Source organism: Gymnoscopelus microlampas, assembly GCF_963454915.1.
Source record: "Gymnoscopelus microlampas genome assembly, contig: SCAFFOLD_91, whole genome shotgun sequence".
NCBI lineage: Eukaryota > Metazoa > Chordata > Actinopteri > Myctophiformes > Myctophidae > Gymnoscopelus > Gymnoscopelus microlampas.
In genome coordinates, this window is record NW_028155619.1 from 77952 (window position 1) to 98377 (window position 20426).

At 43.0% G+C, this 20426-nt stretch overlaps 1 protein-coding gene across 1 annotated transcript in view; it reads right to left on the minus strand.

Annotated features, from left to right (window-relative positions):
* Window positions 1-17176, minus strand: part of LOC311041362 (centrosomal protein of 112 kDa-like) — a gene marked incomplete at both ends in the record, with an annotated part of 91953 nt that extends 74777 nt beyond the window's left edge. The window contains 3 exons of the mRNA XM_084086275.1: window positions 15-101; window positions 16832-16915; window positions 17129-17176. Of these exons, the coding sequence (XP_083942401.1) occupies window positions 15-101; window positions 16832-16915; window positions 17129-17176 (219 nt within the window). The remainder of the gene's footprint in view (window positions 1-14; window positions 102-16831; window positions 16916-17128) is intronic.
* Window positions 17177-20426: the final 3250 nt, after the last annotated feature.

Consider the following 20426-nt stretch of genomic DNA (forward strand, 5'->3'; position numbering starts at 1 on the left):
CTTTCGTTTCTTACGTTCTGCACATCTGTGTCGTGTCTCTGTTGCATGTTGAGTTTCTCCTCCTGGTGTTTGGCCTCCAGCAGCTTGATCCTCACGCCAACCTGGCAAGCAACACCAAAAAGAAAGTCACATTTATACAAAATAAATGAATAAAGACTTAGAAGCGAAAAACCCTGTGTGACACAGAGCTGTGGAAAAAACTGTAAGCCTCAGGTGTTTTAGTTTTGATTTACGGGGGGAATACATTTGGTTGCCAAGCAGCGATATTAACCAAATACTCTGCATGAGTATTTGTTGCATAGCAACACGTTGCAATAATATTTAATTCCAGGAAGAAATCCATGGCCGTTTTCATTTGATATGTGAGATATCGAAAACCACAGCAAAGAAGCAAGCGCGGAAACACACACACACACACACACACACACACACACACACACACACACACACACACACACACACACACACACACACACACACACACTATTGCTATGCTTGTGAGGACATCAACATTTTTGGACAGCAATTTAATCCATTGTGCCTATTTTAAACCGTAAACCTGAAAGCCGAAAAATAGCAGATCTACAAGCTCACAACGTGTCGCGCTGCGACACGTTGTGAGCTTGTAGATCAGCTATGTTTCGTGCAGGGAACTGGCACGCAACTAAAAAGCATAAATCATGTTTAACTCTTAATTCCAATCCCTAAATCATCAATCAAACATCTCTCACGCGAGTCACAATGACGGAGTGATCGCGCATCGAAAATGACTCGTTTTCCCCACCGGAAAAAGTTTCGGAGCTACAGAGGTTTTTATCAAGGATGGGGAGCCATGTTTTTTGGCACGGTGATACATCTGTCCCTTCCCTTTTTACCAATGTATGACATGTTTTCAATGTATGACATGTTTTCAATGTATGACATGTTTTCAACATGGAAACGATTATGACAAAATAATTGCGATCATGTAATAACTGTGACAGGCCTATGCACAAATAAGTATAAATCAATCCTAAATCTAAAAAAGCAGTTCTTCACCATGATGAACCAATGCCTCTTCGTGAGAACCAGAAAAATCCTCACAATGTACATTTCTCTAAATTCTACAATACTTTGGTTCTCGCAATAATGCATGAACGCACACGCACACGCACACACAGACAGACACACACACACACACACACAGTAACTCAAAGGCAGACAGACAAAGACACATATAGACAGTGGTGTTGATGAATCAAGGCTCATTATCATTATAAAGCGTGTTTATCCAGACGCAGGGCTTCAAAGCGCCGTGTGAAGCAGACATGTGCCGTACAGCGCAGCGTCTGTTTACGTCTGTTTATGTGTTTGTGATGAAATCTCCTATCAGTCTGCGGCAGAGGCTCACACAGAGTGAAAGCCTCTGTGGTGCGCAATGCACGAGCATGTGCGAAAGTCAGTGTGTGTGTGTGTGTGTGTGTGTATGGATAACAAAGTGCACTCTGGTATTTTGGGAGGATCAAAAGTTCAACTGTTGTCATTGCGTGTTGGAACAGCACACCCTGAACTATTCATATACTCACACACACACACACACACACACACACACACAATACATGCTCCATGTGCAAGTGTGAAAACACACACACACACACACACACACACACACACACACACACACACACACACACACACACACACACACACCTGCGGAAACAGATAAGAGCACAAACGAACCCCCTCCAACCACATTATTGATCATGAGGGACAGACAGAATATGAAAATCCTACAACTAACACGCTCAACTAAATCCTTCAGCACACACGCATGCGCACGCGTGCGCACACACACACACACACACACACACACACACACACACACACACACACACACACACACACACACACACACACACACACACACACACACACACACACACACACACACACACACACACACACACACACACACACACACACACACACACACACACACACACACCTGCGGAAACAGATAAGAGCACAAACGAACCCCCTCCAACCACATTATTGATCATGAGGGACAGACAGAATATGAAAATCCTACAACTAACACGCTCAACTAAATCCTTCAGCACACACGCATGCGCACGCGTGCGCACACACACACACACACACACACACACACACACACACACACACACACACACACACACACACACACACACACACACACACACACACACACACACACACACACACACACACACACACACTCTTGGTGTTAAATACATTGACTTAGCGACAGTTGGACACAGGCGGTGTTTAGTTTCATTTCTTTTCATTATCAGGATGATTGAAAGAAGTCTTTAAACTAGCAACTGGAAGCATTATAGTATTTATGACAATGTTTATTAAGGTATGGAAATCAAGTCTAAAGTTGGTCAAAAACCCACACAGTTGCATTGACAGTTATTTATTTCATATGAACTATATAGAGACTCAATTTCAAATGTCATATTTCTTGGTATGGACCGACCCACACTTCCCACTCTCCCAGCCTTTTTATTTCTCCTTGGAGCAAAAGAAAAACACAATGCAAGGGTTTGGTTACTTTCTAGGGAAGATGAATGGGCTCCACTTTGATGTTGATACACATGGAGTTTAGTCAATGTTTTGGTTGTGTTAGTGAGTCACGGAGCGGGCCGGGGAGACACACAGCATCACTTATTTCCAAGCGTGGTGCGTTGGTGTGCGTTGCGTTGCCGTGGCAATGTTTGACAACATCCTGAGGCATAGTCTTGTTTGTGTTCTAATCATCAGAGTCATTAAGGGACAGTGTCATTCATGATGCGAGGGTACATTTCACGCACTAGCGGTTTGAGCCGCCATACGCAGCCCTCACACCTATGTCACACCACCGATCCGACCAATATGCCCATAGTATGTTGATCCCTGTTATCTGTCGGTCCTGATCCCTTTTATTAGCCTGGAATCCAGGCCGGATTGGCCTGGATTTTCTGACACAGTCTGGCCATGGTCCTAAGTGACTCGTATTTCACAAACGTCACCAATTACGTATGCAAGTCAGGAAGTGACTGGAGTTTTACATTGGAAAACACTGGTCCCGAAGAAATACGTGTACTTTATCATCAGGCTGAAATGGCGGAGACTCTGGTGACGCACGTCTTTGCTCACACTTTGCTAAAGACGCCACAGATAGCTCGTACCCGCAGCTCAGCCTTTCCGTACGGCCTCTCAAGGCACTAGAGCAGAGCCATGAACGGGCATAAAAGAAAGACATACGACTGAAGGAGACGCATCTCTTCTTCATCACATGTCAAGTATGCACTTTCATGCTATATATCCTTCCTCTTTAAAAAAAAGAAAGAAATAAAGGAGGGGAAACAAAGCCCATGTGAACTTGACGTCTTCCGTCTGTTTCTGCTCTGCCTCTCATGTTGTCTGATTTACCAGCGTTTCTTGTGCAATCCACAGGACCACAGCAGAGCTGTCACACAAGAAAGACAAGACATGTGAGAGAAAGAGAGAGATATATAGGAGATCAGAGGGAAAGAGAGAGAAAGATGAGGGGGGGGGGGGGGGGGGGAGGGGGCGCTGATTGAAGCGCGGAAGAGAAAGTTGAGAACAAATTCCACCGGCGGGCCCCAAAACATGTGTGGGGGGGTGGTGTCACTTTCTCATCACCTCTTCAAATGCTCTTTGGAGAAAGTTTGTCAAACTAGATCAGGGGCGTTTGGAACTTGTTTATAAAAGGTGTCAGCGGAGGGACGGAGGAAGGGAAGGAGGGAAGGATGGAAGGGAGGAGGAACACTGACACCTGAAGGCTTGGGAGATGCCTTCATTCAGCCCGGGCTGCTGGGTGGACCCCTCCTCCTTCTCCTCCTCCTCCTTTTTCTCTGCTTCACTGTGGTGAACAGCGTTAAGCGCTGTGAGATGACATGTTCTTTGACTGTTCTGTTTTTAGTTTGACACTACACATCTGAGAGCATAAAGTGTTGGTGTGAGAGGGTGTGTGTGTGTGTGTGTGTGTGTGTGTGCGTGCGTGCGTGCGTGCGTGCGTGCGAGCGAGCGAGCGAGCGAGCGAGAGAGAGAGGGGGGTGGGGGCAAATGCAGTTGTCTTTACTATCTGTGAGTACAGTACTCCACAGAGCAGGGAAGTGTTTGTGTGTTGCTTTCTTCTCAACCCGAGAAGGGTTGAGACAATGGTCTGCCATCCATGTTATTTTGTGTTGCAGATTAAAGATCAAACAACATTATATTTGTCTTTGATAGGCTTAACTGGCAGTTGCTTATACAAACACAACTTATTGACACAAGGAATTAACAGTCACACTTTTGTGGATAACAGTAAAATTGTAATGACAATCACATTCACAATCACTTCATTCAGAAGTGTTGCGCCGTTTAACTCTGCAGCCGCACTGAGGCGCTTATGTAATGTCGGACATTACCCGACGTTTGCTTCTATAAGCTCTAGCCTTTGATTGCCTCTCAATAAAACCATACACGTTACTGTTTATAGAGAATGTCATGCGGAGAATGCCATGAGGCTGTAAGATACCGTTTGGGGACAACATAACATAATGAATGGGTAGCGGGTAGTGCCAAGGGATAGCGCAGGGCGGAAGATAGGGCCCTATGTCCCTTCCGTGCTCGGATCAAGACCTTAATTCGATTGCTAGATAGGAGAGTGTGGAGGGCAGTGATTCAGGAGTCCCGAGTTGGGGTTGGCTCGCTAGACCGCACTCTCGCATCGCATCAAAGCAATTCAATGTATTTTGTCCTGATAATACCGTAACTTTGGGGTAAAAAAAGAGGAAACAAATGCATCTACGTATATAGTCTGTCTATACACAGAACCCTCAGAAATCAATTTTCCTTCTAACTTCAACACTATATATATACAGTATATACACTTAGTTGAACGGAATCTCCCTACTAGTCCCCCTCATGTTTTCGCTCTAAACAAAATCTTCGCTGGAAATATGATGATCTACAAGCTCGCAAATCAGGGGTGCCGATATATCGTCCTGCGATATATCGCGATACGTTTTTGTGTAGACGAAAAAATATATATTTGTTGCAATAATAATAATAATAATAATGCAAAAACAGGAGTATTTGTTTGCATTTGCTTTTCCCCCCCCCCCATATATTTTCATAATAAAAAAAGTTCCATATATCGTATTGTATCGATATCGTGAGCCCAATATCGTGTATCCTATAGAGCACCAAAGTCCTGACGTCACTGCCAGTAGAGGGCGCATTCCGCAGGTTCATGGCTTTACTTTTCGTATTGATATCCTCATTGGGGAATCTTAGATCACTTCATATAAGAACTGTGTTCCAAAAATAAACACACCACCCTGGCGTTTTACTCATATGGATATGAAGCATCGACTGAATGTGTAAATGTACACATTTACCCAAAGAGTAACACAATATAAACACTAGAAACGAGTCAAACAACCCAAAGACTACATTTCCGATGAACGAGGCTGCTGTAGGGACAGTGATTTCAGACCCGGAAGTAGTAGTTCTTAAGACTTTTAAGGCAGAATTAATTCCATTTTTGCCAGAAACAGGCTGTATCAAATATGAATGAATATCATAAACGATGCAGAGCCACCCCCCCTGACAAAAACGCCAGGGTGGTGTGTTTATGTTTGGAACACAGTTCTTATATGACGTGATCTAAGATTCCCAAATGGGGATTTCAACACAAAAAAATAAAGCCAAGAACCCTGGAACAGCGCCCTCTACTGGCCCTCTACTGGCAGTGATGTCAGACTTCGGTGCTCTATTGTATCGTGAAATTAGTGTATCGGCACACCCCTATCGCAAATCATTGCAATTTAAGCTTGTAGATCAGCCGTTTTCTAGCTAAATGTTTGTCCCAGAACAGCCATAGTGTTCAAGTGGTTAAAAAAAGAAGAAGAAAGAATTGCTTTAGGCAGGCAGAGCCACCAGCACAGCAGTAACTTAATCATTATGGCACCTTTATGCAATCTCAGATAAAAAATAAAATCTCTGGGTTCTTTTCGTACAGCTTGCCAGCTTAGCCGTGCCATGTGCCATGTTCCAGAGCCAAAGTTTAAGGCTCAATGTCTTACTCCTCCTTCTAAGCACTGTAAAACTATCAGATAAGAGAGAGAGAGAGAGGCCCCCCGTTCCTTTGAGTTACAGAGACCCCGAGAGAGCCACAAGACTAGCACCATGTCCCAGAGGAGATGAAGACAGAAAAGAGATTGCATCATTATGCCATCTGGAAAGCAAAGGGACTTGATCCTCACTGTTAAGTCATTCAGACCTGGAACGCATCTGTGTCACTTTAGATTTCTTTGGCTATTCAAAAATAGCAGATCTACAAGCTCATAGCGCGGCACCGAGTGCCGCGCTATGAGCTTGTAGATCTGCTATTTTTGAAAAGTCTTGAAAAATCTTGAATTCTTTTTTTTTTTCAAAAAACTGTTAGGATTTAGAAAACATTTTTAAGAATCGCCTCAGGTTTCAGACCGGGAACGCATCTGTGTGTAACCACTGTATCCATGTTTTAGACTTTGGGCTATTCAAAAATAGCAGATATACGAGCTTGTATAGCGCGGCACCGAGTGTAACTGTATTTGTAACTCAAATCTTTGCTTCTGGTAGGGTGGGGGTCCCTGGAACTAATTTCTTTTTTGAGATGGGGGTCGGTGGCCAAATAATACATATCATTTTGGGTGGACCTTGACTTGAAAAAGTTGTATTAAAGCATTAAATATTGTTGTATTAAAGCAACATACGTTTTTCAGAAAACTGCTAGGATTTAGAAGACATTTTGTAGAATCCTCCCAGAAACAAAGAGTTGAGTTAAAAATGTTTGCTTAAAAAAAAAAAAAAAGTTGTTTATACTATGATGTGTTTATCATGTTACTAAATGTTACATGATTTTTCAAAAATAGCAGATCTACAAGCTCGTAGCCGCGATATGAGCTTGTAGATCTGCAATTTTTGTAATAGTAAAAAGATGCTGTCCCGGTTTCAAAGGGTTAAGCTGTGGCCATTAGTGTGTTGGGCCGCTTGGAACTTCACACGACAAGGGTCTTTCCAGAGCTGCATGGAGCTTACTGGCAACCCCACCCCCCCCCCCCCCCCCCCCCCCCACCCACGGGAGGGGGAGAAGGAGGAGGTCACTTTGATGACAACGCACTTACAGTATATCACTGCTGTCGGGGTGGAAAAACCTTGTATGTTGCAAAAATGTTCCTTTATTATAATTATTATGAAAAAAAAACATTTTAAAATAGTGAAAATAGCAGATCCACAAGCTCAGAGAGGTGTCGCGATGCGACGCGTTGTGAGCTTGATCAGCTATTTTCAAATAGCCTACATACTGTATAAAATAGGGCTGAGGCAGGTGTCCTATTAGTTATTTCATAGGAACCAAATGGACCATTACAGCAGTGGTTCTCAAAATGGGGGTCTAGGGACCCCCAGGGGACCTTGAGTGGGTTCTCCAGGGGGTCTCTGGGACCCCAATGATCTAGCCTTATTGGTGTGCTATGCACTCTCTTACCAGAGGAGAGATGGTTGTTGTTCTGGGTCATGGGATTGTTTGCTGTGCCCTCATCAACGTGAGACAGAATACACAGACAGGAGAAAGAGCTAGAGCAGGGGTCTTCAACAGGGGGACCCCCTAGGGGTCAACTGAGGACCCCAGAGTTACTACAGGGGGTCCGCCAAATCTTTGTGTGATATGTTTTTTTGTTTTTTTTTACCTTAACCACTTGAAGCCTAGTTTCCCTTTTCTGAGGAGAACTTTAGCCAAAAATAGCCGATCTACAAGCGTGAGGCGTTGTGAGCTTGTAGATCGGCTATTTTTGGCAAAGAAGTACAGGTGTAGAGGGAAAAAAAAGAGCAGTCAAGAAAAAGTTTAATCTGAAACACAATTTGATACAATATAGAGGGGGTCCCTGCTTCATCTCTCTCTCAGCTGGGGGGTCCTTGGCCTGAAAACGTTGAAGACCCCTGAGCTAGAGTTTTAATGCAGTGTGATCGTGCCAGAGGAACGGGCCGAGATGGATGTGCAGATTGTGCTAAAGAAATAAATAGGTGTTTGTTTCTAACATTAGGACATTTAACCCATTAAGACCGGGAAAGTATCTGTGTCATTTTTAGATGTATTTGGGATATTCAAAAATAGCAGATCTACAAGCTCATAGCGTGGCACTCTGTGGAATATCTTTGACTATATATAATTTTAAAGCAAACATTTGTAACTCAAATCTTTGCTACTAGGGGGTCCCTGGAACAAAACATTTTGAGATGGGGGGTCCGTGGCCAAATACATATCTAAGAATGGTTTCTAAATCCTAACAGTGTGTTGCTATATCAGTGGTGCTCCAACTTTTCCAAGTCAAGGACCCCGAAAAAATATTACGTATTTGGCTCCGGACCCCCATCTCAAAATATCTTTTTCCAGGGACCCCCAGAAGCACAGATTGGAGTTAAAGATGTTCGCTTCAAAGCATATATATATATTTTCAGAGATTTGCACACATTTTCTAAAACATAGCAGATCTATAAGCTATACAGATCTACAAGCTCATAGCGGGGTACTCTGTGCCGCACTATGAGCTAGTATATCTGCTATTTTTAAATATCCAAAGTATAAAATAATGATTTAAGTGGTTACACAGATGCGTTCCCGGTTGTAATGGGTTAAAATGAAATATCGATTACAAAATGTGTCACGTCCCTGCTTCTCATGTCATGAGAAGCAGGGACGTGCAATGACGTCTAAGGTGTTGATCTTTTTTAGTTGTGTCTATAAGGACACATCAATGACTGCTTTTACGACTGATGCGTCGATAAAAAAAAAATACATACACATTTGAAAAGACAAGATAGAAGTGGGTTTGCTCACATGAGTATCACACATCTAAATATTTGAAACAATCCAGACTAAAACGTGTCTGGGGTGCAGACAAAAGCACGGGTTGAGGTGCAAAAGTGACGCCAGAAGTGAAATTCTTCCTTTAAAGCCTCATCCACCACTTAATTGAATTCCCCCAATATCAAACGCGGCGGGCCTAGCTTTAGCTTTAGCGCTGCCGTGCGATGGTGTGACTATGCACTGTCTGGGTGTGTTGTGGAGGGATTAAGCGGGACTACGCGTTCCTGCGGGACTCTGTATACTCACTCCCTAAAAGCCCAGCTCACCCCCCGAGCTAAGAAAAGAAAAACGCACACGAGCATCCATGACTCAAGTGATCCGTTTCTTCTGGAATGGCCATGAATGAATCGCTCCTTAGGAAAAGTACAGTCAGCGTTCTCATCAACACCGTCAGTAGTTTAATCTTATAGTATGTGGTTCTAAAACGCTGGGGACCGTGGAACACACGTTGAGAAACGTTGAGGGGCTTAGTGGGCGGAGGATGAGACTTTGGTGTGACTGTCTGTGGCCTAAGCGTTTGTTAACTTGCCGGGGGGAATTGTGTGTGCGTGCGTGCGTGCTCGCATCGCGACGCGTGAGCTTGTAGATCTGCTATTTTCAAATAGCCTAGGTATAAAACAGGGCTAAAGTGTTTAATGTATGTTTTATAATGTAATAATCTATATCTGCAAAGTAACTAGTAACTAAAGTTTTCAAATAGTTGTAGTGGAGTAAAAGTACAATATTTGCCTCTGAGATGTAGTGGAGTAGAAGTAAAAGTACTGAAAATTGGAAAACTCCAGTAAAGTAAAAGTAACTTCAAATTGCACTTACAGTACAGTACTTGAGTAAATGTACTTAGTTACTTTACACCACTGGGGGGGTGTGTGTGTGTGTGTGCGTGCGTGCGTGTGTGCGTGCACGTGCGCGTGCATCCGTGTGTGGCGGTGGTTAAGGACATGTGGTGTGGATCACCCCTCGACCCCGGCTGAATTTCACACTAGGTTTTTGGGGGGATTAGAGGGAAGTGATGTCACAGTGATTTCCTGCACTGTGGCGAGACATCAGCCACGCCATGGCAGAGGGTCTCTGGGGAGCGAGAGAGAGAGAGACAAAAAGCATCAAAAAGTAGCAGATCTACAAGCTCGAAACGACACATTTTGAGCTAGTAGATAAGCTACTTTTCCTATTTAGGAATTTAAATCCTAAAAAATATTACAGTTTTAACCATTTAATGACTCTAAAACGACTATCTGTTGAAAACTGTCTGATGAAAACCTTCTTCAACATTCGAATGTCTTCTGAATCCTTAATGTGTGTTTACTATGTGTTACTATGTGTTACTATGTCAGTGGTTCTCAAACTTTTTCATGTCAAGGACCACCCAAAATGTATATGTATTTTCCCCACAGACACCCATCTCAAGATATTTTGTTCCAGGGACCCCCAGAAGCAAATATTTGAGTTACAAATGTTCGCTTTAAATATATATATATATATATATATATATATATATATATATTCAAAGATTTGCACACATTTTCACGTTTTTAAAAAAAATTGCAGATCTACAAGCTCGTAGCGCGGCACTCGGTGCCGCGCTACGAGCTTGTAGATCTGCTATTTTTGAATAGCCAAAGTGTAAAATAGTGTGTTTGTGCTCAAATCAAAAAATTACACACATGCATGCGTTCCTGGCCTTAATCGGTTAATATGGAAAAAAGCAAAAATCTAAAAAAGAAACATTTTCCTTGTTTCTATTGTTTAAAAAAGGCAGAGTTGAGGAACCTTTATTACAACAATATATTATGTAAAGAAACATGTGTTTTTTTTGTTTTTTTGTAGTGTGTGTGAGCAGGTCTGTGCATGTGTGGTCATGGCTCTATAATCCTCCAGGGCTCGGAGTTCCCGAAATCCACCCTAACACCCTTTTAATTTACTGATGATGACTCAAGAGTCACTGGGAGAGGCAGGAGGACAGCTAGAGTGTCAGGACTTCAAACACACACACACACACACACACACACACACACACACACACACACACACACACACACACACACACACACACACACACACACACACACACACACACACACACACACACACACACACACACACACACACTCTCTTACTGTCCCCATACTGTCCTGTAACGCACTGGGTGGAGGGGACAGACAAACAGACAGACAGACAGACAGACAGACAGACAGACAGACAGACCGACAAACAGACAGACAGACAGACAGACAGACAGACAGACAAACAGACAGACAGACAGGGGGATTCCCCCCATCCTGTCCTGTAAGGCACTGGGGTGGAGGGGACACATTAGGGGTGTTTAAAAAAGAAATGTATCCCATGATTTTGTAACCCATTTCTTCACCCAGTGCCAATCGCCTAAGCTTGTAATCGTGGGCGCTACTCTCCCTCTGTCAGCCTGGGGAGGGCCCCGAACTGAGCTCATGCTTCCTTCAATGAGTGAGCAGGCCTAGACATACTAGGGGTGTTACCAAAAAAATAAAAAATTCATACAGGAATCGCGATTCTTTTATATTTTATTTACTTACATTTTTATCCAACGATTTTGCAACCCCAATTTTTTACACCCAGTGCCAATTGTCTATGTAATCCTGGGCACTACCTTCCCTCTGCCAACCTAGGGAGGCCAGGGCCGAGCTCATGCCTCCTTCAATGCATGAGAGCCAACTGACCTTCTTATCACCTGACAGGGGAGAGTTTCCCTGGTTGGACGTAGCGCGTGGAAGGAACACGTTATTCCAACCAGTTCCTTTCCCCTCCATCAGGCGCCCCGGGTGGCCAGGGGGAGGCAGTATAGTGACCAGGATTACTGCATGTTTTTGTGAGGGTACCTACCCTAGGGGACACGGGGAGAACATGCAAACTCCACACAGAAAGGTAGAATCCCGATTTTAATGTTATCGGATTCAGAATCTAATTTTCCCAAAATATACTTTTTCTCTTTTATTTATTTATTGCTGTCGGCAATGTCTATAGAGTACAGAAGTCCTGACGTCACTCGTTCATCCCCTGGGTCGTAGAAGTCATTTTTCTATGGAGAATAACATTGGGTCATCTTAGAATCGTCTCATATAAGAATTGTGGTCCAAAAATAAACAAACTGTCTCGGCGATATCGTCAGGGAGGAGGTTCTGTATCGTTTATGATAGTCAGTCACTTATATTTGAAACAGTCCGTTTCATGCGAAAATTTAACTAATTTGGCGGAAGTAACATTACCGTTTTCTCACCGTCAGTTGATGCTATGCATATCCATAAGAGTCAAACCACCGGGGTCATTTGTTTATTTTTGGAACACAGTTCTTATTTGACGCGATATTAAACACGTCTATGGGAATTCAGAACGGGGGCGGGAAACTGCGACCCAGGAAGGATGTGTAAATTACGTCAGACTTCGGTGCTCTATAGGTGCCTTCTCAGCCCCCGTAGGTATTGCACAATAAGCAGCGTGGCCTGTACTGGCTACAAAGGGTCGTGTAGTGTTTCTGCTGCCCGCTAAATTGGAGGATGAAGAAAAAGAAATACAGCCGCCTCCGCGGTCTTTGCGAGCAAACATTTGGCAACACTTTGGATTTCACCGTCAACCCGGACCGGGCGATAAAGCAAGCTTGGCATGACTCATACGGTTTGCAGAGTTTGCAAAGGTAAAATAAAGTATTTCGGAAATACTTCAAATGCCAAAGCTCAGCTGGAAAGATATCACAAGGAGTTGTTGCCAGAGGAATCAGATCGTCCACCAACAACAACATCAGTAGCTGGTCAACACAACACACACTCCACCACTTTACAAAATTATGGGATTCTGAATGGGCAAATACGATAAGTAGATCCATCGCAGTGTTGATTTTGTAGACTAAAACTATGACGAAAAATGTTTGTCGTCTACCTTTTTACACTGACGGAATCTAAATAAAAACTAAGCTATCATGACAAATAAGAACTAGACTAAAATGTTAGTGAGGGTCGGGACTAATGGAGAACAGATCCAGTAGAACTAAAATACAATTCATTTTATGTTTGGTTGCGCTCGGGTGTTTTACTGAAAATAGCAGATCTACAAGCTCACAACGCGTCGCAGCGCGACAAGTTGTGAGCTTGTAGATCGGCTATTTTCAGCATGCAACCAAGTGTAAAATCAGCCATTACGACGCCATCAAGGCACCGCCAACACACATTTTAGTCGACTAAATCAACTGTAGATTTAGTCGACTATAATTTTATATTAGGCCACTAAACTAGACAAAAACTAAAACATTTCAGATGACTAAAATATGGATATGGATATATATGGATTTTTTTTTTCAAAAGACTATGACTAAAACTACATCAAACTGTGCTGTCAAAATCAACACTGATCCATCGCTTGTTTCATTGCAAAAAGACCTGCGACCGCACAGTAGAGAGACGAGGCTTTAGATGCACCATGAAGACGACTGAGCCGCGGTGTGTCATACCGTCATGTCAGTTCTTTACGGAGAATGCTGTACCTCAACTTTATAGAGACAAAGCTAAATGTCGGGGAAGCCGTGACCAAAGCCACCCGAGTAGCTCTTATTGTACGAGTGATCACAAGACCTCCCAGTCCTGTGCTCTCATTGGCTGTAGCACGGATCTACTCGGGTAGTGGGCGTTGGAAAAAACACACATCAAACACGTCATTGGCACGTGAATGAGTTAAAACGTCTTTTTTTTATACCGAAAAAAGCTACAAAGCTCAACGATGCGACACGTTGTGAGCTTGTAGATCGGTATTTTTTTTCATTTACAAAATAAAAACGTAAAAAGGTTTGAAAAATGAAGATACACGATTTCTGCCCGAGAGCAACGACATCATGGCAACATGAAAGCCAAGCGTAGGCAAATCGTCATGTGGGAAAAAACATCAAATAGATATGCACACACACACACACACACACACACACACACACACACACACGCACACGCACACGCACACACACACACACACACACACGCCAACAATCTCGCTGCCATTACATGCCATTACTTCACACTGGAGGCTGGAGGCCTTTCATCTCTGCTCGTCCGCACACAGCGTTAAGAGCTAATTGTGTCCCTATGCAGTCTGTTTGAACTGTGTGTGTGTGTGTGTGTGCGTGTGTGTGTGCGTGTGTGTGTGTGTGTGTGTGTGTGTGTGTGTGTGTGTGTGTGTGTGTGTGTGTGTACTTGTATTACTATGCTTGTGAGGGGCCAGATATCTAGGGCTTCCTGTCACGATTACAAATCTAAGGATTGACGATTAATTGTCATACAAATAATTGCAAGTAACAATGTCATTGTGTGTTTGAACATTGGAACATATGAATACAAATGTATTTATTTATGTTTGGCCTTTTAGGCTTCGTTCGTAATCACACATTGCACAGGACAGATATGAGAAATGACTTAAATATAATAATAAATTGCTGACACATTAAATCATTTTATAAAAATGCAAAAAAAAACAAAAACAAAGCGGACATACAGTAGTTGATCTACAAGCTTACAACACGTGACATGTTGTAAGCTTGTAAAAAAGCTTGAAAAAAATGTGTGCAAATCTTTGAATACTAGGCCTGTCAAAAAAAATGTATTCATGAATAAATCGCGATTCTTAATGCCACGATTTTAAAATCGATTCAAAATATTCAAAATCGTTTTTGTTTTTTTTAAAGTCTGTTCATTTTTCACTGGCACTTTGTCTGAAATCAATGTCAGAAAGACTGACTGACATGATCTGGCTGCATTGAAGTGTATGATTCAACTTTTCATGGTTTATATTAAAATGTTCTAGTATAATTAAAGCAAAGTGATTTGGGGTAGAAAATCGCAATAAATCGCAGAATCGAATCAAATATCAATTAATCGCAGAATCGCAATTTTAATCGAATTGGCACCCTAGAAAATCGCAATAAATCGCAGAATCGAATCGAATATCAATTAATCGCAGAATCGCAATTTTAATCGAATCGGCACCCTAGGAATCGATTTTGAATCGAATCGTGAGGTAAGTGAATCGTGACACCCCTATTGAATACATGTTTTAAAGCAAACGTTTTTAACTCTGATCTGGGTCCCTGTAGCAACGTATTTTAAGATGATGGTCCGCGGCCAAATACATATCATTTTGGGTGGTCCTTGATATGGAAAAGTTAATAATAATAATAATCATGGATTTTATTTATAACGCACTTTACATTTACAAGAAATCTCAAAGTGCTACAGAAGGCAATTGCATAAAAACAGAAACATCACACCAAAACAACAACAACAAGGAAACTAAAAGAAAACTATTAAAACATGGGGGCATAAAGCCTAGAGGAAAAACCGGCAAAAAAAATGCGTTGCTAAAAAGGTAGGTCTTTAGTCCTCTCTTAAAGGAATCAACTGACTGTGGAGCTCTCAGGTGGACAGGGAGGGCGTTCCACAGTTCGGGGGCGGCCGAGCAGAAAGCCCGGTCGCCCATGGTACGAAGATTTGCCTTGTGGGTTTTGAGGAGGTATATGAAAAAAAGTTGGAGCACCGCTGATAAAGCTACATACTGATAGGATTTAGCAGAAGCAAAGATTTATATTCAAAGATTTGCACAAATGTTCAATGCATTTATTTTCTATAGACAATTAAAAGCGTGCGTGCGTGCGTGCGTGCGTTCTTCCTTTCAGAAACGGAGCAGCAGCATTAGGCCGGGCCAACAAGCTCAATACGATGAGTGTCGACCTCTATATCTCTCTATCCTCTATCTCTCTCTCTCTCTCTCTCTCTCTCTCTCTCTCTCTCTCTCTCTCTCTCTCTCTCTCTCTCTCTCTCTCTCTCTCTCTCTCTCTCTCTCTCTCTCTCTCTCTCTCTCTCTCTCTCTCTCTCTCTCTCTCTCTCTCTCTCTCTCTCTCTGAGAGGTTGATCTAATTGAGTGGAGTGCGTTCCCTGGGGGAGACATGAAAAGCCACGGCTATTAGAGCCAAGTCATGCTCAGTCTTATATTTAACAGCGCGAGTTAAAGGCGACTAGTGTGTGTGTGTGTGTGTGTGTGTGTGTGTGTGTGTGTGTGTGTGTGTGTGTGTGTGTGTGTGTGTGTGTGTGTGTGTGTGTGTGTGTGTGTGTGTGTGTGTGTGTGTGTGTGGTAGTGGTGGGTTGGGACTTCAAAGCATGCTTTCAGAATGTGATTTTCAGCTTAAGTCCACATAAGGAAGAACTGTCATCACTGCAAGCTGAGCGCTTTTTTTGTCCTTCTATTTTTTTTTGTTTTCTTTTGTTTTCATAAAGCACCGACCGGCCTCGCCTCTTAAGACGTTTTAACAACGACAGTCGTACGCAAGGATGTACAGTAGCATAACACAGTGTTTCTCTAACTTTATTCATGTCAAGGACCTTCCACCCACTTTGAGAAAACCTGCTCTGATCTGTTACTATGGATGCACAAGTTAAGTCAGCGACACAGTGGTGGAAAAGTACTCTGTTACAAGTAAAAGTCTGGTGTTCAAAATGTACTTGGGTAAAAGTACAAAAGTATTGGTATCAAAATGTACTCAAAAGTACCAGTACTGAAATGTTTGAAAATAGCCGATCTACAAGCTCACAACGCGTCGCATCGCGACGCGTTGTGAGCTTGTAGATCTGCTATTTCCAAATAGCCTAGGTATAAAATAGGGCTAAAGAGGTTAATGTATGCTTTATAATGTAGTCATTTATATCTGCAAAGTAACTAAAGTGTTCAAATAATTGTAGTGGCGTAAAAGTACAATATATTTGCCTCTGAAATGTAGTGGAGTAGAAGTAACTAGTATTGGAAATTGGAAATACTCAAGTAAAGTAAAAATACCTGAAAAATTGCACTTGCGGTAAGTACAGTACTTGAGTAAATGTACTTAGTTACTTTACGTGAGTCCGTGCTTACCTCCTTGCTGCTCGGTGTGAAGACCAGGGAGTCTTGCTCATCTGCCAAGGTGCTGTTCTTCCCCCCCAGACTGGACTTGAAGATCTACAAGATCAGCAGAGAAGGAGAGAGGGAGAGAGGGAGGGAGAGGGAGAGGGAGAGGGAGAGAGATTTTGATTTAGCTTTAGTCATAGACTTTTAAATAAAATTCCATTTAGTTTTAGTCATATTTTAGTCATCTGACATGTTTTAGTTTTTGTCTAGTTTTAGTCGACTAAATATGTGTTCATTTTTATGTCAAAATGAACACAAACCTACCGGAGACAGAGGGATGGGCCTCTCTCGAAGATACCTGGGGTTTTCAATCTGAAAGAGAAGAGAAGAAGAACCTTAGATCAGGGGGTTTCAACTATTTTGACCCCCGGGACCACCATCCTGATTAAGAGCAACCTGGGGACCACCACTATTGTGCGTGGTGGGTCCATCATAGACCCACCCCACACAATAATGGTGGGGGGTTCATGCACCACAGGGAGCTGGAGAAAATAGCTAAAGTATCAATATAATATCTAATAAATATGATGGAATATGATTAAGTATTACTGTGATTATCACATTTCATATCACACACACCATACAGTAAGATTTTTTTTTTTTTTGCATGGCAAGGGACCACCTGCAATACCTCCGTGGACCACCAGTGGTCCGCGGACCACCGGTTGAAAACCCCTGCCTCAGATCATTGGTACTGAAAGTGGGGTCCTTGGGGGGGTGGGATACCAGGGGGGTCCACAGCTTCTGGGAGTCCCTCCCTGGCACACCATATTTTCAGGTGGGGGTCCTCGGCCACATACATATGAATTTGGGGGTCCTTGGCACGAAAGCTTTTGAGAACCACTGCCATAGATCTCTCTCTCACACACACACACACACACACACACACACACACACACACACACACACACACACACACACACACACACACACACACACACACACACACACACACACACACACACACACACACACACACACACACACACACACACACGCACACAGTTCGTCCTTCTTCATAACAGAACATGACCGTGCCAGACTCTGACCTCCGGTCCTCCGTCTGTCATAAACAACTCTCAGGGAGAAACATCAAAGGGTCTGGAACGCTACGAACCCCAGTGTCTTCCCGCATAACGCTGGCTGTTTACAGAGAGAGAGAGAGAACGCACCTCGGGGGCCACTTCAAGGCTTCGTGCATGTGTGTGTGTGTGTGTGTGTGTGTGTGTGTGTGTGTGTGTGTGTGTGTGTGTGTGTGTGTGTGTGTGTGTGTGTGTGTGTGTGGCATGGGCAACCCCCCCCCACCCCCCCGTTTCCGTTTACTGGCCCTCTCTCTCGTCTCTGTCCTGACGCGGCCCTTTTTGTCAACACTGGGAAACCGCTGATCTGTAAGCTCTCCCCGCTCCGTTTATCATCAAACGTGTGTGTGTGTGTGCACCCTCACCAAACACTAACACTCATTGTCTCATTTGATTATAAGGCAAAAATGCAAGGCAGAAAAGACACAGAGAGGGGGCCTAAAAACCACCTGAAAGTGAGTTAAAAAAAGAAACACGCCGGTGACTTTACAGCAGGTTTCCCCAATAGGCGGCCCGCAGGCTATTTGTGGCCCGTGAGAGGCAACTGTCCGGCCCGTGACGACTCCTGTCATAATTTTTAGCGGCGCTATACCTTAACGCTCTATACCTTTAGGTATAGAGCGGATCCTGCTCTATACCTGACTTCGTCCGTGTGCGTCAACGTTCTGATTGGTCAGGTGCGTACGTCAACAAAGTGATTGGTCAAGCTTCACGTGACACGTGGCTATAAACACATTATAAACACATATCGATGACAAAATGTATCAAAGGCGCCGCTACCTTCACACAGGGTGTGATTTTTTTACTACTTTTTACTGTTCAAGCAGACTAACAAACGCATCTGTAAGTAAATTGTTGATTCTGGACTTATTTTGATTTTCAGTATGTACAACAACTGGCTGTTCAAGCAGACTGTAACAACCAAATATTTTAAGTAAATGGTTGGTTCTCAACTTATTTTGTTTCCAGAGTGCATTTTTTCCTTGTGTGACCCTCAACACAGGATTTAAGAATCCCAGGCCTGAAATAACACAGTGTCAAATTAGCTCGATTAGAGGGGAAAAAAACGAATAAAAAACAAAAAAATGTGCGTGCGTGCACGATTTCGTACCCCAGACATAATTTGGCCGTTGGGGAAAAGTAATTGGGGAACCCTGCTTTACACAGCCTCACATCACCGAAGCTCAGTAACTGAGAAACAAACTGAAAAAAAGACGAAGTATCCATGTAATAATAAGAGCTAGCTAATTCTGTCATTTGACAACCTGTTTATGCCATCACCGACCGTCATTATATAGAATAGACCCTCCAGAAAAATGTGATTATGTGATCGCAGAATTTACCGCATTATCAGCAAAATGGCGCATAATTAACGTTTTTTTCGTAACGTTTTTTTCAGAAAGGCCTTATCGCATAATATGCACATCGCATCACATATTTCTGCATATTTCGCAACTTTCCGCATATTTCGCATATTGCCGCAATTTCACCGCATAAAATTGCACAAAAAAAAACGCATATTTCATCGCAAAATCAAGGATTTCAGCCCGCATAATCAAGAGTTTTAGACCACATAATCAAGAGTTTTAGCCCGCATAATCAAGAGTTTTAGACCACATAATCAAGAGTTTTAGCCCGCATAATCAAGAGTTTTAGACCACATAATCAAGAGTTTTAGCACGCATAATCAAGAGTTTTAGCCCGCATAATCAAGAGCTTTAGCCCGCATAATCAAGAGCTTTAGCCCGCATAATCAAGAGCTTTAGCCCGCATAATCAAGAGCTTTAGCCCGCATAATCAAGAGCTTTAGCCCGCATAATCAAGAGTTTTAGCCCGCATAATCAAGGATCTTTGCCCGCGTTTTTCTGGAGTAATAATAACAGCTAGCTAATTCTGTCATTATTTGACAACCTGTTTATGCCACTACCGACCGTCATTATAGGCAAAACATATTCAAACAAATCAGAAAACCCCGCAAAACAGTATTGATCCCAGGCTCTACCCCCTTCAGGCAGAAGGATCACAGCCTTTCAGAAGGAGAGCGGAGCTCAAGCTGGAGATGACAGGGATGAACGTCAGGTAAACACTTTCTACCACTAATCCCTTCAACATGGAGGAGGAGGAGGAGGAACAACAAGATGCAAGAGGAGAGGGAGGGGAGGGGAGGGGAGGGGAGGAAGGAGGTGGAATATTAACCCATTTTATCCGGGGAACGCATCTCTCTGTCATTTTTAGATTTCTTTGGGCTATTCATAAATAGCAGATCTACAAGCTCATCGCGCGGCACTCGGTGCCGCACGATGAGCTTGTAGATCTGCTATTTATGACAAATTGTGAAGATGTGTGCACATTTTTGAATCTATATTTTTTTAAAGCGAACATTTCTAACTCAAATCTTTGCTTCTGGGGGGTCCCTGGAACAACATATTTTGAGATGGGGGTCCACAGCTAAATACATATCATTTTGGGTGGTCCTTGATGTG